The sequence below is a fragment of the Geotrypetes seraphini genome, chromosome 4 (assembly GCF_902459505.1).
Source record: "Geotrypetes seraphini chromosome 4, aGeoSer1.1, whole genome shotgun sequence".
NCBI classification, from domain to species: domain Eukaryota; kingdom Metazoa; phylum Chordata; class Amphibia; order Gymnophiona; family Dermophiidae; genus Geotrypetes; species Geotrypetes seraphini.
Genome location: NC_047087.1, coordinates 132,651,885 through 132,673,488, shown reverse-complemented (window position 1 = coordinate 132,673,488; position 21,604 = coordinate 132,651,885). Strand labels below are relative to the sequence as shown.

The window sequence follows — 21,604 nt, the reverse complement described above, 5'->3', positions numbered from 1 at the left end:
TACCAAACTGTGGGTGCCTCCCCTGAGGTCCAGTGGGTTAAGATACATTTCTTCCCCAATATGAAACATTTACCCAGGAACTTCCGCTTGGAAGAACCAAACATAGACCACGCAGAAAACTGAGACAATAACATAGGAATGGTGGCCACCAAAAACGGCGACTGCAATAATCTCTCCAAAAAGGAAGCTAGATCGCTCCAAAAGTCCTGAATATAAGTACAGGACCAAAGCCCATGGAAATAGGAATTCCCAACAATAGAGCATTTTTGGCATAACTGGGTATCCACTAAGCCCATATAATAAGCTTGACTTTGGGAGGTGTAGGCTCTCAACAGGGTGTGATAGTGACATTCCTGAACCTCTGCACTGTACACCAAGCCAGGAACTCCCTTAAGGGCACAAAGAAACAAATCGGCCGACAACACACATCCCAGATCCCTCTGCCACAACAGTAAAATAGAAGAAAAATCATGGGGTGCCCACAAAGCAGTTAACTGCTTATAAAAATAAGACACTGAGGGCTCCCCTTCCAACTCCGCCTCCAAAAAAGAGTGGAACTTATCCCCCGAAAGTCACCGTCAGAGAGCCCGGAGGAAAGGACCCCTTGTAATGGCCCAGCTGACACCGGGCAAAAGAAAGTCCCAAGGGCGGTACATCATTGCTCAAATATGTTGCAACTGGCTCACCTCCCCAGTCCTCCACCTATGAAAAATTGAGGGTCCCATCCCAGGTAAAAAGGACCGATTTCCCACCAGGGGCAAGAGAACACCAACTGTGGGATCCTGGTGCCTCATAAGATTATATTGTGTCATATATGAAAAATGAATGGAAAAAGTGGTATTACAATTAGTACTATTATGGGGTGGGGGGTCTAGGGTGGAGCTTTCAGGCCCCCCCCAAACAAAATAGTGTTCCGCTGCCTATGCCTAGAATGACTATTTGAATAAAGTTGGGATTAAGTATGGTAACATCTGAGCTGAAAATAAACAGGTGAATAATGGAATGGTGTCTGAGGATGAGGAAGTCTATACTTCGATTAAGACTAAGTATCTTAATAAAAAAATTTGGCCCGTGACTTAGCCTGCTTTATAGATTTTGGCCCCTTAATGTGATTGAGTGACACCCCTTATCTAGGCCCTTGCCAAACAGCATCTGTCTTCTGAAAGGGTGCCTGCTTTAGAGGTTGAATCACCGGCCCATTGCCATACAATTGGCAGTGATTGAAAAAGCTGAGACTTTCCCCATGACTCTGATAATATCATATAGGGCATCCGCTATATAGTCTATTCTTGCCAGCACAAGCTGAGGCCGGCGATCCAAATAGGTCATTACAAAAGAAAAAAGAAATTGATATCCAGTTGACATCTTGGCCCTTAGGACATCTAAATTTTTTGGCCATTTTCAAATACAAAAACATCCATATCAAGCCCATTTGGACATGGGAGGGGCCAGCATCTTAATGGACTGGCTGCGCAGACATCCCAACAGGGCAGTGAGGCACCCTAAGGGGCACTACTGTGAACTTCACATAAAGGGTGCCAGATACGTATTTCACCAGAACCCCCTTTTAGTTCATTGTGAGCCCTCCAAAACTACTATACCCACCTGTCTACCACTCCAATAGCCCTTATGATTGCTAGGTGTCACCTATAAGGCAGTAAAGTAGGTTTTGGGTGGCTCATACTTTCCACCATAACTGTAGTGGGTAGACTGGCTTATGGTTCTTGGTCTTCCTCACTATGGTTCATTTGCCCACCCACCTGTGTACTGCTCTACTAGGATTTCCCATACCAAGTGCTGCTGTTCTAGAGACAGATATGTACTGTTTCAATTACATCTTTTTTTTGGGGGGGTGGAGGGGGATCAGTGACTACTAGGGAAGTGTGGGGGAGGGGCATATGTTCATCTCTTCAGTTGTCGTTTGATCAGTTTGGGTACCTTTTTGGCCCTTATTTGCTTTTTAAAACAGGTCTAACTCTGAACATCTCAATGACACCCTGGACATCTTTGAAAAAGGTTTAGCTCTGCAAGATTGTCCATGTGCTAAGCTCACGCAAATCACGCCTCTTACACACACCCCTTAACATTTAGATGTCCTGGCGGGTGAATGCCCTGCAATACATCTAAAAAAATTAGTTTTGAAAATCAGCACGGTCGTTTTGGCAATTAAAACATCCAAGAGCCAGTTTATGCCATTTTTGGGATGTTTTTCTCTTTTGAAGATGAGCTCCATTGTCTCAAAATCTTCTTAAAGATATTCTGTTAATTTATTTAGATATCTTTAAGTAGCAGTTGCCCTGCTGAATATTAATCAAATTTTTTTCATTCTATACAACTCAGTCAGTAATTCAGTTTCTTTGTTTTTCTGATATAGTGACGCTATAATATCTACAAGGTTTCTAGTGGATGAGCCACCGCTGTTGCTGCAGCCACCACCATTGACGTGAATTCTTTGGTGTTTTATGAGGTGTATTTTCTGAATAAAGCTTTTCGTACAATGACTGCATGAATGTGGTCTCTCACCACCGTGGATTTTCTGGTGTCTTCTAAGGTATTTCATCCGTCCGAAGCTTTTACCACATTCAGAACATGGAAATGGTTTCTCAGGAATGTGAATTTTCTGATGGTCTGTGAGGTTTGCCTTATGCTTGAATTCTTTACCACACTCTGAACATGAAAACAATTTCTCTCCTACATGGATTCTTTCATGTAATAGTAAGTGGCCCTCTTGACTAAAACATTCATGACATTCAGAACATCTAAATGGCTTTCTGGAAGCTATTATTGGCTTTTTACAAGCTAGTGTTGGCTTTTGGTAAGCTAGTGTTGGCTTTTGACAAGCTAGTGTTTCCGAAGAATCAGAACTTTTAAATGGTCTCTCTTCAGTAAGTAACTGAAATTGTACAGGCTTTGAGTGATATTCAGAATTGCCCTCTTCATTAAGTAACTGAAATTGTACAGGCTTTGAGTGATATTCAGAATTTCTCTCTTGCTCAGAACATGGATTAAGTCTCTCTCCTTGTCGGGTTATGTCTTTCACCCAGGTTGGTATTACCCAATTGACACCTTCTTCAGAGTCAGTAGTAGAGTCTGAGCTGTCTGTCCATTCCTCCTCCTGCTTCCTTATATCCATTGACTGCTCCTTACTTTTTTTAAGAAAACCACCATCTGTTGGATAAACATTAGAGCAAAGTTCATTAGTTCACAGCTAGATAAAAATACATGTGCACCTCTTTTTAAAAGCCATATTTATGATATATGCATGAAAAAAATAGCATTCCACAGGTATATAGCTTACATGTGTAAAATTCAATTTTTAGACAGTTGGGTTTTTACACATGCATCATTTTTGTGTGTATGTCATGAAAGAGAAACATTGGGATTTACACTTCCTCTCCAACACAAACAAGTGCAGGTCAAGTGCCAGGAAGGTGTGGTGAGAGCAATGCTCCCTCTAAGAATTGACAGGGCACATGCAAATGCTTTTTCAAGTGAGCGACAAGTTCTAAAAATAAATTTTTCATGTGAGCAACAAATTCTAAAAAACAACCATTTTCTAGATTTGCAAGTATTTCTTTTAGTGACCATGTAAAATCTGTGAGTGACACTCCTAGAATATATGAGCAATTGCTCACGTGCTCAGCTTAGAGGGAACATAGGGTGAGAGTTGTCCTCTATTGTTCTCACTGGTTAACCCATCCTGATCACACACACCTCTTTCTCTGGGACTGTACCACCTCCTGATGACATATCACACCCATAGAGGGCAAAGGGGGTGAAGAGACTATAAAATAAACCCACCAGGATGTTTGGAAAAAATACACACCCAATTGGGCAGGAAAATTGAATCAAATCAAAAAATTGATTCAATAGGCTGAATTGAAATATTTTTTCCTGAATTGGGCAGCACTAATCCCTAGTCTATCTGGCCTACCTGTCCTGGTCAGACTACACAGGTTTATTTGCATCTACCATCTGCTGAAGACTAAGAACTACTAGTTGCCTGAGGACTGTAAAAGGTAGATTTAGGATTCACTGAAGTCAGTGTTCTCAGTCTCCATCTGTTAGTAGGAGTGCATAATCCAAGTGTCTGGTTTGGTCTAGAGCAGCGGTCTCAAACGCGCGGCCCGCATGCGGCCCCCCAGGAACTATTTTGTGGCCCGCGATCTGTCCTCTCCACTTCACAAGTTTTCCGATTGTGGCGAGGACAATCGCGTACAGACCGCAAGTGCTGTAATTGACTTGCGTCGGAGGGAATGTCGGCAAATGGCCTTCTGGTGACGCTGTGCTTCTCCCAGTCTCAGCCTCCCTCCACCCGCTTTGGCTTGCGTCTCTTGCCAGCATTAGCGGTTGCCGGGTTGCACTGTGCATCTCGCGATCTCAGCCTCCCTCCGCTCCCTCTCAGCTCGGATCCGGAGCGCAGGGCTCACTCTGCCCTGTAGCACAGCTCACTCTGCCCTGCAGCTCACCCACATGCACCGGAACCAAGCAACGAGGCATCCCAGGCTGTGGTGGTGGTTGCAATGTAGGGCTGTAGGCCTTTGGCAAGTATGTGAAAAATGTGTTTCTTTGGAAATTGCAATTATCTGTCCCACATAAATTTTTTTTTTAAACCCCTTATGATTTTTCCTGTGGTGGTGTTTCTTCATATTGGCCTATGTCAGTGGTCAGCAAACTGTGGCTCTTTAGCCACTTGAGTGCGGCTCACTTAAAGCAGGTGTCCCCAACATGCTTCCCTTCTCACTGCCCTCCCCCAAGTCACCGCCATTGGGGAACAGGCCGCCACCACAGCCAGTGAATAGGCTACCACCGCCACCATCGGGGAATAGGCTAGCACTGCCGCAATCGGGGAACAGGCTGGCACCGAGTTCTTAGCTCTCCCTACTTATCTTTCCCAGCGCGGAGCTGACCAATTCTCACCACCCGACGTCAATTCTAACGTCGGAGAGGAAGTTCTGGGCTGCTCGAGAAGGGGATAAAGGGATGCCAGGGACAACATTCGAAACTTTTCTTTGACTAGAAATTTGTTGAGAGCCCTGAGATCCAGAATGGGTCGCAGATCGCCCGTCTTCTTCGGAACAAGGAAGTAACGGGAGTAAATATCCCTGTTCTGCTGTTCCAAGGGAACTGGTTCAATGGCATGGAGATGAAGGAGAGCTTGAGCTTCCTGAAGAAGAAGGGATGGATTGGAAGGATAATCTCTTGGAGGAAGCTCTGGTGGAACCTGAGCGAAATGGAGAGAGTATCCTTCCCTGATGATGGTAAGCACCCAGAGGTCGGATGTAATTAACGTCCGCGAAAAACTAAGAACTGAGGAGACGCGCCCTGTGCTGGGCAGGAAGGCACTCGCTCATGCGCGATGGGACGACTCGAAACTTCGAGTTTCCTCAAGCGAGTCTACTTGTGAGGCATCCGCATCTGGGCTCCTTCGGTGATGTCACCCATATGTGAGAATACCTGCCTGCTTGTCCTGGGATAAAATAGAGTACTTGGAGGGCCGCAGAAAATATAGTTAATGACAATTTTGCTTAAGGTAAAACTTTTTATAGTTTATAAATCTTTCCTTTAACTGTTAAAGGAAAGATTTATAAACTATATAGAGTTTTACCTCATGCAAAGTTGTCATTTCTTTAATAAGACATTAACTATTTTTTCTGCGGCCCTCCAAGTACCTACAAATCCAAAATGTGGCCCCACTAAGGGTTTGAGTTTGAGATCACTGGTCTAGAGGAATACTAAGGATTATCTTATTTTAAGCCAACCAGGCATTTTAGAGATTACATTCATCAAATGCAGTACAACTTATTTTCATTTAAAACATGTTATATCTTTTTTTGCAGACTACTCTCAAAAATCTCAAGTGACACATTCATCAACTGTGATTTGATTTTCAAGCTACATTATGTATACAGCTACAGCTACATTATGCATACAGTTACTTACCATAACAGGTGTTATCCAGGAACAGCAGGCAGATATTCTCACTGATGAGTGACATCACCAACGGAGCTCCGGTATGGACACTTCAAGAACTTGAAAAAGTTCTTGACGACCGCACCGTGCATGTGCGAGTGCCTTCCCGCCTGACGTAGGTACGCGGCCCCTCAGTTAAAATAAGCCAGCTAAGAAACCAACCTGGAGAGGTGGGTGGGTTGTGAGAATATCTGCCTGCTGTCCCTGGATAACACCTGTTACGGTAAGTATCTGTGCTTTATCCCAGGATAAGCAGGCAGCATATTCTCACTGATGGGTGACCTTCAAGCTAACAGAGATGGGATGGTGGGAGAGTTGGCCAAAGAAATACAATTGGAAAACAGAATGGCCGAAGTGCCCATCCTGTCTGGAGAAAAAAACCAGACAATAGTGAAAAGTGAAGGAATGAACTGAGGACCAGGTGGCAGCTGTACAGAGTTCCTCAGTAATGTAACTATAAGGAAAACAACAAAAGCTGCCAGAACTCGAACATAGGAACTGGGACACGATATCCCTGTGCCAGGCCAGTCTGAATAAAGAAGAACGAGAGTGAGGCAATCAGCCAAGTGAAAATCGTTCCCATGAAGATAGGATACCCAAACTGAGTTAAATTAAAAGAAAAGGTTGGGATAAAATCACTGCAGCTCCAACCTGCGTAACAAGGAGGACAAAAAAAAAAAAAAAAAAAAAAAATTCGCTGATAGGACAAAATATATAAAGCCAGGATCTTCGTAGGAAAAACGAGGTGCAGGAAACACAGACAGAAGAACTGACTGAGCGAAATGAAAATAGTTGAAGATACTGTGGACATGAACAAAGAATCACCTTGGTTTGATGAAAGACTGATAAGGATGAAGCTGCTAGCAGGGCAAGAACCTGACTGATACCCCTGGAAGAGGTGAGAGACATAAGTAAAAAACCATTTTCCAGGTAATAAACTCAAGTGGGGCTGATGCCATTGTTACAAATGGTAGCAGCAACAACCAGGAAAGAACCACAAGAATAATCCAGACGACAAAAGAAGGAATGAGGTGTGGTTACACATATGAAAAAAAACCATGTCCTGAGCCTGGGAACCAGAAAAGAAATCAGAAAGAGGTTGGTCCTCAACAGATCAAGGGAAAATATGCAATAGAAGAAAAAGAAGTCCGAGAGCTATAAACTTGAGACTAGAATCAAACTAAGAAAAAAATACCATCGGTTAGGAAGGTGGAAACAGGCAGAGAAAAAGACACCAGGAAAGAAAACAAAACCCCTTTTGATATCAACAAGAGCGAGTGGCTGATGTCCTGGCAGAAATCAACGAACGGGCTGAGAAAGATGTAAATGAAACGGACGCAGCCCAAAGAAAAAAAACCAATGAAGATTGGAAGAAATCAAAGATTCCTGAGTCAGAGTGAACCAAGCAGGAAAATGAGAAGAAAAAAGGTCTCCCAAAATTTGAGTGGACGAAGAAGGGAGAACCCATGTTGACTGGGTCACCATGCATCATGTTAGTAACAGCTCTCGTGAGCCTGATGAAAAAGCTCAAAAGGAGAAGAAGCGAAGGGAATGCTTATAAAAAAATATGCTCGCCCAATCCAGGAGAAAAATAACCATTGCCAGACAAAGAAAAATCCTGGAGTAAAAGGATTAAAGAACCCTGCTGAAATTGGCTGCTAGAAAATTCAGCTTCCCATGAATAGCAGCAAGAGCAGATTGCCAATTGCTCCAAGGTCACAAAAACAGGGCCTCCTGATATAACAGGCGAGAGCCCTAGACTCCTTGTTAAATTACATGTAGTGTAAAACCCCTGAATTGACTGTGCAAGGAAGGAGGACTTGAAGACAGAGTAGATGATGAAAATCATGAGGTCCTAAAAATATCAATAGAAAAAATTAGGAAAAAAAAATGGGAAAAAAATTATGCCTGGCAGTCGAAAGACCCTGAGGCTGTAGAATGCCTATATGAACCCCCCAGGCAGAAATTAGATGCAGCATGCATGAAGACCATGCAAGGAGGTAACAAATAGAAAAGGGAACCTCCGAAGAGACTAGAGGAGATCAAAGATATACAAGCTTTGAGAGACAAGCCCTCACCTGGTATCACTGGAAAACAAATGACCAATGAGGAGTACAAGAATGTAGTCCGACCTGTGGCATAACAGAAACAGGAGAATGTCTGTTGTTCAAAAGAAACAACATGTGCAAGATTGAAAACAATCTGAAAAAAGAAAACACTCTCAGAAGAGTGGAGTCAAGAAGTGCCCCAAAGAAACACAGACATGAATACGGGTACAGAAAATGAAAAGCTAAAGAAAATGAGATGAGTGAGAAAAACGTCTGAACCATCTCTCAGGGAAAAATCAACCGGGTAAAAAACTGGATGTACAAAAAAATGGAAAAGCAAGAAGGCCCTGTAATCAAATAGATGTGGTCAGCACAATCAGACACTCCTGAATAATCTGGGAGAAAAAAACCCAAAACTGGTAAGGAGAACGGTTGAAAAACACAGCTCAAAAGCCATATGAATTGGAGCCTGTAGCAGCTGCCCGGAAAATCAGGAAGCAGAGCCCTGAGGTCTGAAATCCAGAAAAAACACAATCATCCAGTGGCCTTGACAATTAAGAGAAAAACCAGTAATCGAAGATAACCCTTCAAGGAGAATTAGTAGGAGAAAACAGGACTGCCTAAGGTCCCACACAGACTCTCAAAAGAAAACAGAATCTGAGAGCAGGGTGAAAAGATTAGTGAATAAAGCTTCCACTTGAAGAAAACTCAGAGAGCCTAGGCTCGTAGAAGTACATGAAGACTGATAAGACAGCCGCCATGAAAGTGAAAACTGCTACACAGATGCGGCCAGAGAAACTCATCAGGTCCATAATGTAGAGGAAACATGTTCCAGCACAGTCCCAGGAACACCTCCCCAAATCAGACATATCCAATAACCTATCCTGTTGAGTAATGATAAAAACAGACACTCAGATGCAAACCAGATCCGTAAAAAACAGATCTGCAAAAACAGGTACTGAAATTGAAAAGCGGTTACATGGAAAGTGTACACAAATGTATGCCAAGGAAAACCATTCAGGCAGTAGAGGAATCTAGAAAGCCCATTTGGCTAATCGGTGGCGTATGTTCCAAAAGACACCCCCAAGACTCTCAACCAGTCAAAACCAAGACCATCAAGGAGTCGATGTCAAAGGCCTAATATAGCTTGATGACTGCAAAGCCTTCCCATTCCGGAATAACACCGACACCGGTAACTGCTACGTCAACTGGTGTCACGGGATAGGAGTCGTCAAAAGCAGAGAAAACTCAAGTGAAAATGTCCCTGGAATCAAAAAAGTTAACTGGGCAGCACTAGAAGAGACCGTGTCAACAGGGCTGACAACCCAAACAACTGGAATCACAGTTGAACATGGCTGATGTTGACAAGAAAGTCCGACATCAACCTGGATGTCGATATGGACTGCGACATTGATCAGAAATGACGACATTAACATGACATCGATAAAGAAGTCGACATTGAGCAGGGAGGTCGACACCAATTAGAAATGTCAACATCACCGACAGGAACAGTGAAAACATGCCGAGGCCAACCGAATCGTGGCATGAAAGAAAACACTGTTAAAAAGTAAGAGCCGGTACCAATGGATACAACGCCGATATCAAGGTGCAACACTCCCTAGATATCAAGGCACACAGCACCACCGGAGCAGATGGGAAAGGACACTGGTACCGTTGGTCCATGACCGGTACTGATGGCGTCATGCCCCAGCAAAGAAAAAATGACGCCGGTACCATTGGTGCCGCTCCCGGAGGAAAAAAAGAACACCGGTACCCTTGGTGTGGTTCCGGAGCAGAAAGAAAAGAACACCGGAACCCTTGGCTCATGATCGGTACCATCAATATCACTTCACGCTTCCAAGATGAACATGCCCATATCAAGACAGTCGACATGGAAGTGGAGCCAGAGATAGGGCTGAAAAAAGTCGGCAGGACTTGACTCACTGCTACAATGACCAAGGTCGGCAGGATTAGGCTCACTACTACAATGATCTGAAGCCCAAAGGAGAAAACCAACTTACCAAAAGAAGAAGCATCACAGGCGGTGCGGACTGGAGAAGCGGTGCCATAAGTATGCTAGGTACTGGATCACTAGCGTCGACTGGTGCTGGATTCCTGGCGGTGTCAACGGGAAACTGCTTCTGGAGAATATACATGAAAATGCGCTGAAGAGGAAAAAAGCAAGGGAAGAAAAAACCGGCAAGGCCGAGGTCCCAACATTGCTAAAATAACAGAAGGATGTTGGTGGAGACAAGTTCCACAACAAAACAACCATGTGGAAGAAAATTGGGCAGGAAAAACCAGCCCGGGACAAGAGCCATGCAGAGGGGAGAAAACAAAATGGCGATCCATAAGGCCCAACTAGGCCAAACTGACAACAATAAAGAGGAAAAAAAAAAGTCTAATTTTTTTTTTTTTGTTAGTATGAACCTATCAATGAAAGGAAAGAAGAAACTGACAAAAAAAAAAAAAAAAAAAAAAAAAATCAGTAAACCGCGAGGGCGGGAAGGCAGCGAAATGAAAAATTTTCAACAGCCGTTGAACACGACTTCTTAGCTCCGCGGAAACTAAGAAACTGAGGGACAGCGCGCGTACATTGGGTGGGAAGGCATTCACGCATGCGCAGTGCGGGCATCAAGAACTTTTTCAAGTTCTTGAAGTGTCCATACCGGGGCTCCGGCGATGACATCACCCATCAGTGAGAATATGCTGCCTGCTTGTCATGGGATAAAACACAGTTTAATATTCAAAACCCTCTGAGAAGGTAATTTAACCAAATAAGTTCGGCAGAATGTCTGGATAAAATTATCTGGATAATTTGGATCTGGATCTGTTTACAGCTGGATCACTTTAAGACAACTTATATGACTTGAATTAGAAACATGATAGGGGTGTAGCCTCCAAATGGTATGCATTGTTGAGACAAACCTCCTCAGTGTCTATATCTTAAATGATGAGTGCATGGCATGCCGATTTTGAAATTTCAGCCGATGATGAGATATGGTAAAAAGTGTGGACTAGGGTATTTAAATTCACTTGATCAGCAGCAGTCCTACAATCAATTTACTTTTTACTGCATCGGTCACATTGGACACCACAGAAAATCACTAAATTTTCTAATAAAGGCTCCAATCTATGCTGGTTCTGTGGAAAATTTGTAGGCATGCTACCTCACATGATTTATCTATGTCCACATCTTAAACTGTATTGAGAAAAAGTCTGGAACACTATATCCACCATTTTAAACATTAAAGAACCCCTACACCTTAAAATTATTATTATTGGTCAACAGGGCCTTGCATATTCTTTGTCTGAATCCAATGCCCGTTTGCTTAATATATTACTGTTTTTGGCTATAAAAAATATCCTGCATTGTTGGAAGGACTTATCTAAAGTAGAATTCATCGTATTGTGGAACATGGTATTCATAACTACCAAATTTGAAAGCGTTATCGCTGAAAAACATAACTCTACTAGTTCTTTCCACCAAATTTGGAGCCCCATCCAAACTTATTGTGCTTTGGATCATTGACATGTAGTATTTCAGTGTTAATATACGAGTTATCAAATGACGCCATTCTTTGAAGCTTGTTGGGAACTCTTCATGCATACTATCAGCCATAGTTAAATATACTGGTCTTACTATATATTGAATATAAATCCAATTGTTTCTTCTAGTATATCTACTATAATCTCCTATACAAAGCCTAACTTTAGATCAAGAAGATCTTTACTCAGTAATATCAGGAATAAAGACTGATAATGAGTAAAGATCTTCTTGATCTAAAGTTAGCCTTACTATATATTGGACATGAGACACTAGTTGTATGGCCTTATAGTCAACATCATTTTATGTACATCATTTGTGTTATAAGCAACTAGTTGATTTCATATTATACTTAACTACTGTATATTTGTATATTTTTATTAATTGTATATTTCTACTGATTTGTATATTTTGATTATTTATCTTAAAATTAATAAAATATTTAAAAAAGGCCAAATGGCCCATCTGCAGCATCCGCTATCTCCTCCTCTCTCCCCTAAGACATCCCACATGTCTGCACCACACTGTCTTGAATTTGGATACAGTTTTTGTCTCTACCACCACTACCAGGAGACTATTCCACGCATCTACCACTCTTCCTGTAAAAAAGTGTTTCCTCAGATTACTCCTCGGCTTAACACCTCTTAACTTCATCCTATGCTCTCTTATTCTGGATTATCCTTTCAAATTATCTCATGTGCATTTATGCCACGTAGGTATTTAAACGTCTCTTATCGCCCCTCTCTTTTCCTCCAAATTATACATATTGAGATCTTCGAGTTTGTCCCTGTATGCCTTAGGATGAAGACTATCAACCATTTTAGTAACCTTCCTAGGGACCGATTCCATCCTGTTTATATCTTTTTGAAGGTGCAGTCTCCAGAATTGTACACAATATTCTAAATGAGGTCTCACCAGTCTTATACAGAAGCATCAATACCTCCTTTTTCCTAATGACATACCTCTCCCTGTGCACGCTAGCATCCTTCTAGCTTTCACCATCGTCTTTTCAACCTGTTTGGCCACCTTTAAGGTCATCACATACTATCACACCCAATTCCTGCTCCTCTTTCATGCACAAAAGTTCTTCACCCCCTAAGCTGTATCGTTCCCTCAGGTTTTTGCAGCCCAAATTCATGACCTTGCATTTCAGCATTAAATCATAGCTGCTTCATTAGTTCCTTCCTGTTATTCACACCATCAGGGGTGTCTACTCTTTTGCAGATTTTGATATCATTTGCAAAGAGGCAAATCTTACCTGACAGCCCTTCAGCAATATCGCTTACGAAAATGTTAAAAAGAACAGTCCCAAGAACTGAACCTTGAAAACACCATTACCCTGTCACCTTCCACACAATCAGTTCCTGACCCAGTTACTCAGCTAAATTAAGCTGGCCATCAAGTTCTAATTATGCCACTGTGCCTGAAAATTAATTGATTGGGGGAGGGGAGTTGTAAGACTTAAGGTTTATCTGAAATGCTTAATACCCTTGCACCAGCATTCTCCCTTAACTGGGAAAGTTAAATCTATAGTAAAACAGCAGCAAAATCACAGATGAGGTTTTTTCCCCCCTCCTTCACTCTTAATCATTAACCAAAAAAATGTATGAAGTCATGTAGGTGATCTTGGTTTCATTTTGGACCCGAGACTAAACCTCAGACCTATCGTTTAAAAGCAACCAAATGACAATCACTTAGTACTCAAAATTTAACCAAACTACATATGATTTGTGTGGGCAAATTTTGTAATAGTCCATAACACACAGCAATTATTTGTTACAAAATAATTTATTTCTCACCTTTGTTAGAATCAATAACCTCCTTGCTTTCCTCTACCTGATCACTTACAAGAGGCTCTTCCGTTTTCGAGATCTCTACTGCGAGGTCAGCATTGTAACCTTGTCTGCCTATTTAAGAAAAATGGAAAAATATCTTCAGCTTCTTAAGTCAGTATTAATGACTTTAAAAATAGAGTTCTGAATATTTAAATATCCTGGTGAAAAAAAAAAGCTGAAGAAATCTCTGAAGTGCTGCAGTGGGACCTACAATATTATTAAGCCTATGAAAATTACCTATTAATTTTCTTTCCTTAAAGATTAGGAAAGTAGTAGAGATAAGTTTATGCCTCTTTGGCAGTATGTAAAGACAAACTCCATTCACACATATTGGTTGGTCCAATAAAGATTTTAGCCAGCACACCTTTAACAAGCCCAAACTAAAGACTAAACAGCCTCAACCTAAGACTTTCAGAATAAATAATTTACTATGAACCAACTTCCCTTCCCCAGGAAATTTTTAATGTATCTTCCCTAACTCACAACTGCCAAACTGTTTGAGAAACTGCAGAACAGAAGTAACAGCTTGAAGCCCCTTTCTTCTTTCACAGAACTGTATTCAATAATCCTAACCCTAATCCTTCAGAGCTTTGCTCAGTGGCTTGAAGGGAGGGGAAAGGGTAAAGCCCTAAGCACTAAATGAAAGCTCCATGGAGGGAGAGATCAAATAAAAAGGCAATCTGAAATCCTTGACCATTCTAAGGAAATGAACCACCTTTGAATGTGAGGCAGAGAACCCTCCTCCTTGAACTCTGTCCCTAAATAAGTGATTGCTGCCAGCTATACCCTAAGGGGGGGGGGGGGGGAGGTCAATGCTCAGCACTATTTAATTAGGCAGGAGATCCTGTGTGGGTCAGGAGCACTTTAACTGGAGCATTCACCGAATACTATTCTGACCATCATGGCACTCTCCAGCTAGTGCAAGGGTGGTCTGGAGAGCCAAAGCTTTTGGAGCACACTGATAGTCGTTACCGGTGCAGAGATAATTATCAAGGCAAGTAGAGCCACAAAAATAGTCCTTACTTGCTAGAATAGTTATCTGATACTGGCACTGAATACCAGCCAGCCTTAGATAACCTCCAACAGCCAAGAATGTCAGCCAAGAATGTCCTAGATATCCAGTTCTGTTACTCAAATTAAGCCTGGCATGGAATACCTTGGACCAACTCAGCATGTGGCAGTCAGCACTTTAAAACCACTGACCACCGCATACTGAATATGGACAAGTGAGGAAATAAAAGGACAAATGATGAGGTAACCATTATTTTCAAGGGGGAATCCTTCTCCTGACTCAACTAGCCTTTGTACATCTTTCAGACCATAATATGTTGTACTCAGCAGTTGATTGCTTTATTGCCTAACACTAAGGTTGAATATGCCTTTTTCTTTAACCTGCAAGAAACAAAATCCTTGTAGAATCTTTACGCATAGAAATTCCTTATCTGGACAGGATAGATATGCAGACAGTGAAACGCTAAAAGATATTGGTAACACAATGAAAGATTTCAATCATCCCAATATAGATTTGGTGAGGTCTCATCAGGACATAAGAGAGGTACATTTTCTAGATACTGTAAATAACTGTTTCAGGGAGAAGTTGGTTCTGGAGCTGACAAGAGGAGAAACTAAAATACCTACTTGTACCTGAATTAGCTTGCCTTGAGCGTCCGAGAAAGGCATAAACTAGTCATTGAAATGCAGGGCCTAGTGTGAGGGCTAACACTGATAAGGGCTGTTTATCAATAGTGATCACAATATAAACCAATTTGTCATTTCGCTAGAAGGATACTAAAGAAAACTACTGTTGTAATATTTAATCTAAAAAAAAAAAAAAAAAAGGCTAAGAATGGCTTTCAGTAAACATAAAACAGACTCAGATTAAGAAAACAGATGAGTTACATGTAAAGCATTACAAGCACAGAAAAAATACAGAGAATAAATAAAAACCACCCCAGCTTGCCATAGAGGCAAAATTCATCATGAAACTTTAAGTACAGTAAAACCTTGGTTTGCGAGCATAATTCATTCCGAAAACATGCTTGTAATCCAGAAAACTCGTATGTTAAAGCAAATTTCCCCATAAGAAATAATGGAAACTCTACAACCCAAAAACTTTAATACAAAATACTGTATGTACTCGTATTGCAAGACCTTGCTTGTTTAGAACAGTCGCTACACTCCTGTGGTGTCAGAGAGAGAGAGAGAGAGAAAAGAACCATCGGCTCAGTTGTGATGATGTGATATGTGTATACTTTACGTACTTGTATTGCAAGACCTTGCTTATATATCAAGTTAAAATTTAATCAAATTCAAATTATTAAAATTCTGATGTATCACAATATCATAAATTCAAAGCTATTTACAATAAAAAACAGGGTCTTTCTTAGTAGGCATGGGTCTGCCTGCTGTATTATGTAGATAATATTTTGTGACTTTTTGTATTGATGCAGCGTGTCTCTTGCCATGTTAACATTAACATAGTAGATGACGGCAGATAAAGACCCGAATGGTCCATCTGGTCTGCCCAACCTGATTCAATTCAATTTTTTTTTTTTTTCTTCTTAGCTATTTCTGGGCAAGAATCCAAAGCTTTACCCGGTACTGTGCTTGAGTTCCAACTGCCGAAATCTCTGTTAAGACTTACTCCAGCCCCTCTACACCCTCCCAGCCATTGAAGCCCTCCCCAGCCCATTCTCCACCAAACGGCCAGATACAGACACAGACCGTGCAAGTCTGCCCAGTACTGGCCTAGGTCAATATTTAATATTATTTTCTGATTCTAAATCTTCTGTGTTCATCCCATGCTTCTTTGAACTCAGTCACAGTTTTACTCTCCACCACCTCTCTCGGGAACGCATTTCAGGCATCCACTACCCTCTCCGTAAAGTAGAATTTCCTAACATTGCCCCTGAATCTACCACCCCTCAACCTCAAATTATGTCCTCTGGTTTTACCATTTTCCTTTCTCTGGAAAAGATTTTGTTCTACGTTAATACCCTTCAAGTATTTGAACGTCTGAATCATATCCCCCCTGTCTCTCCTTTCCTCTAGGTTATACATATTCAGGGCTTCCAGTCTCTCCTCATACGTCTTCTCGCTCAAGCCTCCTATCATTTTCGTCACCTCCTCTGGACCGCCTCAAGTCTTCTTATGTCTTTCGCCAGATACGGTCTCCAAAACTGAACACAATACTCCAAGTGGGGCCTCACCAATGACCTGTACACCATCAACACCTTCTTCCTTCTACTGACTACGCCTCTCTTTATACAGCCCAGCATCCTTCTGGCAGCAGCCACTGCCCTGTCACACTGTTTTTTCGCCTTTAGATCTTCGGACACTATAACCCCAAGGTCCCTCTCCCCGTCTGTGCATATCAGCTTCTCTCCTCCCAGCATATACGGTTCCTTCCTATTATTAATCCCCAAATGCATTACTCTGCATTGAATTTTAGTTGCCAGGCATTAGACTATTCCTCTAACTTTTGCAGATCCTTTTTCATATTTTCCACTCCCTCTTCGGTGTCTACTCTGTTACAAATCTTGGTATCATCTGCAAAAAGGCACACTTTTCCTTCTAACCCTTCAGCAATGTCACTCACAAACATATTGAACAGGATTGGCCCCAGCACCGAACCCTGAGGGACTCCACTAGTCACCTTTCCTTCCTTCGAGCGACTTCCATTAACCACAACCCTCTGGCGTCTGTCCGACAGCCAGTTTCTGACCCAGTTCACCACTTTGGGTCCTAACTTCAGCCCTTCAAGTTTGTTCAACAGCCTCCTATGAGGAACTGTATCAAAGGCTTTGCTGAAATCCAAGTAAATTACATCTAGCATATGTCCTCAATCCAGCTCTCTGGTCACCCAATCAAAAAATTCAATCAGGTTCGTTTGGCATGATTTACCTTTTGTAAAGCCATGTTGCCTCAGATCCTGTAACCCATTAGATTCAAGGAAGTACACTATCCTTTCTTTCAGCTGAAGTGAGGCTCACCGGCCTGTAGTTTCCTGCTTCATCCCTGTGACCACTTTTATGAATAGGGACCACATCCGCTCTCCTCCAATCCCCAGGAATCACTCCCGTCTCCAGAGATTTGTTGAACAAGTCTTTAATAGGACTCGCCAGAACCTCTCTGAGCTCCCTTAGTATCCTGGGATGGATCCCGTCTGGTCCCATCGCTTTGTCCACCTTCAGTTTTTCAAGTTGCTCATAAACACCCTCCTCCGTGAATGGCGCAGTATCTACTCCATTTTCTCGTGTAACTTTGCCAGACAATTTCGGTCCTTCTCCAGGATTTTATTCTGTGAACACAGAACAGAAGTATTTGTTTAGCATATTTGCTTTCTCCTCATCACTCTCCACATATTGGTTCCCAGCATTTTTTAGCCTAGCAATTCCATTTTTTATCTTCCTCCTTTCACTAATATATCTGAAAAAATTTTTATCTCCCTTTTTTACATTTTTAGCCATTTGTTCTTCCGCCTGTGCCTTCGCCAAACATATCTCTCTCTTGGCTTCTTTCAGTTTCACCCTGTAGTCCTTTCTGCTCTCCTCATCTTGGTTTTTTTTATATTTCATGAACGCCAACTCTTTCGCCTTTATTTTCTCAGCCACTAGGTTGGAGAACCATATCGGCTTCCTTTTTCTCTTGTTTTTATTGATTTTCTTCACATAAAGGTCCGTAACCATTTTTATCGCTCCTTTCAGCTTAGACCACTGTCTTTCCACTTCTCTTATGTCCTCCCATCCTAACAGCTCTTTCTTCAGGTACTCTCCCATAGCATTAAAGTTCGTACGTTTGAAATCTAGGACTTTAAGTATCGTGCGGCCGCTCTCCACTTTAGCCGTTATATCAAACCAAACCGTTTGATGATCGCTACTTCCCAGGTGAGCACCCACTCAAACATTAGAGATACTCTCTCCATTTGTGTGGACCAGATCCAATATCGCTTTTTCCTTTGTGGGTTCCGTCACCATTTGTCTGAGCAGAGCCTCTTGAAAGGCATCCACAATCTCCCTACTTCTTTCCGATTCTGCAGACGGAACATTCCAGTCCACATCCGGCAGGTTGAAATCTCCCAACAGCAGAACCTCCTCTTTCCTTCCAAACTTTTGGATATCCACAATCAGATCCTTATCAATTTGCTGCGATTGAGTCGGAGGTCTGTAGACTACACCCAAGTAGATAGAAGTTCCATCTTCTCTTTTCAAAGCAATCCATATCGCTTCTTTCTCTCCCCAGGTCCCTTGCATTTCGGTCGCTTGGATATTGATCTTTACATAGAGAGCTACTCCTCCACCTTTATGACCATCTCTGTCCTTCCTAAAAAGATTATATCCTGGTATGTTTGCATCCCATCCATGTGATTCACTGAACCATGTATCTGTGATAGCGACAATATCTAGATCTGCCTCTAACATCAATGCTTGCAGATCATGAACTTTGTTGCTTAGACTGTGAGCATTTGTGGTCATCGCTTTCCAGCTATTTTTCAGCGATAATCTCCTTTTTCGTATGGATTTTTGTGTCGTTTCACTTTCCGTTGCAATACTAAGAAATGAGTTGCTGATATTGCTTATGTTGCAGTCAATTTATTGTACTTTTATATACTAAATCAATAAAAAAAAATTTGAACTAACCCCCCCCCCCCCCCAGGGTCTTAGTTATTAACTACAACACACACACAAACATTATGGACTTATATATAGGGGAAGTAAGGAGAACTACAATAAACATAGTAAAGAAAACACGAAAGGCAAGTACAATGGGAGGGTAAGAATTTTAAAAGTGTAATAAAAAGTAAAAGGAAATATAAAGGATTTTTTGGGGGGTAATTTCTCAAGACCAGAGGACAAAGGAAACAAAAGTTTCTGCAATGAACGGGGTCAAAAGAGAATCTGACGATTATGTCTCAAAGGCATCCTTTTACAAACAGCATTTTAACAGTCCTTTAAATTTACTTAGTGATGTTTCTTCCTTAATAAGTGCTGGTAAAGCTGGTCTTGCAAAACACTTGCATACCAAGTTACTTGCAATCCAAGATTTTACTGTACATTAGAATCATAAAGCCTCTAAGGGAGTTGGCTGGATCATTAGATGACCGAAGAGCAAAAGGATATACTCAATCCGTGAAATTCTATATATGGTGCTTTGAGTTGTACATGCAACTTAATTAACAAGCCAATTACTGCCATTAATTAGCTCCCTAATAAGCAAGTATTGGTGTTAATTGAACTTAATAGTAATTTAAGAGCATAAATTTAGGGGTCGTGATCTGCATGTAACTTTTATGCATGGCTCCAAAAAAAGGGGGCATGACCAGAGGAAGGACAAAAATTTAAAATACCGGGGGTCCGTGCCTAATTTAGGCATGAGGGTTTTCACCAGGTTTCATTTGGTGAAAATGATCATACCTAAAGTTAGTTGCAGGTCCCGGTGAAAGCGCTATTTATAAAATAGTGGCAAATGTTTTTTGGGGTTATTTTTTTTTATTGGTACCCAAATTTAGATGCCATTCACTGAATCTAGTCCAAAGTGGATAAGGCTATAGCAGAAAAACTAAGGGCTTGAAATTCAGCTGGCAGTGATAAGCGTTTTGCTGACTGCCACCAGCATTAAACCTGAAAATTCAATGGCTTTGAATTTCCAGGTTTCTGAAGTCAGCTAATGTATAGCCAGTTAAGAAGGGGCGGGGGGGGGGGAGGGGGGAAGGAGTCATCATGTGCTACTGTTAAAATGGCTTATTTTTTATCACAAATCGTGCTATTTTAGCACAGGGTCCCAGTTTATCAATGAGATCTTGTGCTAAAATAACCTGTTTCATCAGTAGCACACATTGATGAATTCGCTTCTATATGCGATATTCAGCACTTAACCAGCTATGGGTTATTTCAGAAAAATAGGACTGACTTTTATGCGGTCATATTTATGTAGATATCCTGGCCAGTTAAGAGATGAATATTGGCACTTAACTAGCCAAGGGCCAACTCTGCCCTCAGAATGCCCTCCCCCCAAAAAGCCAGGTTTCAGTTCAGTGCTAACCAATTATTTTCAGTGGTGCTAACCAGTTAAGTCCCGCTAAAAATGAGCAATTAGTCCCAAAAGGCGATTTATCTGACTGGGAGCTGTTTCTGGCCAGTTAAATTGCTTTGAATACTGGCCCCTAAATGAATTGTTTGTTTTGGGCCTTATGCGATGGAACGTTGGTAAGATACTCACGTCAGAGAAAGTCTAAAAGAACTGAAGCAAATCACGGTGAACCTGGATGATGCATAAACATGATAGGGCTTCTCCATTATTACTGAAACTATATTGGCCTCCTATTGAGGCTTGGATATCTTTTACAGTGGCTTGAATGGTTGTTAAATCTTACATTGCTCTGCCTCAGAATTTTGCTCTCATTTTTTGGTTTTCTTGACCTCTAGACAGAGAATTGTCTCAGTGGTTGTTCAGTTTTCCCTTAGTAGAAAATGTGCAGTATAGACAGATTTTAGATTCTACTTTTCATTTCCAGACTATTAAATTTTGGAACAAATTTCTTTTACTTAACTACCTAAGTATCCATCTGATTTTTACCGTCAGCTATCTATTTGTCTGGCCAAATATAATCACTGCCAGATTTTGTTCTTCTATAGTACATAGAATTACTTCACCTCCTATACAGTACTGCTCCCTTGTGCTTTTGTAGCCTACAGGATTCTGCATTTTTTAGCATTAAATCTTAGCTGCCTTACCAACCTAGACCATTCCTCAAGCTTTACTAGATCCCTCCTCATAGTATCCATACTTTCCAGGGTATCTAACCTATTATAGACTTTGGTATCAGTCTTCCCACAATATTTATTTTGCTTACAAAAATGTAGAAAAGAACCAGACCAAGGGCCTATGCCTGATGTATAACACTGGTAGCCTTCCTATCCTCAGAGTGAGTTCTATTTAAACTACCCTTGGTCACCTCTCAGTCAACCAGTTTCTAATCCAGACACTTAGGGGCTCAACCTATTTTTAAGTCACCTATATGGAACCATGTCAAAGGCTTTGGTAAAATTTAAGTATACCACATCTAGTATTCTCCCCAATGCAGGTTTCTAATCACCCAGTTAAAAGAACCATGCTGCCTTGGATCTAGCAGTTCATTAAATTCCAGAACTTGCACTATCCTCTCTCTCAGCAATATTTCCATTAATTTACTTGCCACCAAT

At 41.5% G+C, this 21,604-nt stretch overlaps 1 protein-coding gene across 1 annotated transcript in view; it reads right to left on the bottom strand.

Annotated features, from left to right (window-relative positions):
* Positions 1-1,508: 1,508 nt before the first annotated feature.
* The window catches only part of LOC117359480 (zinc finger protein 510-like), a 141,936-nt gene continuing 121,840 nt past the window's right edge, over positions 1,509-21,604 (bottom strand). Inside the window, exons 6-7 of the mRNA XM_033942344.1 lie at positions 13,368-13,475; positions 1,509-3,168 (exon numbers count right to left, since the gene is read on the bottom strand). Coding sequence (XP_033798235.1) covers positions 2,312-3,168; positions 13,368-13,475 — 965 coding nt within the window. The 3' untranslated portion in view covers positions 1,509-2,311. The remainder of the gene's footprint in view (positions 3,169-13,367; positions 13,476-21,604) is intronic.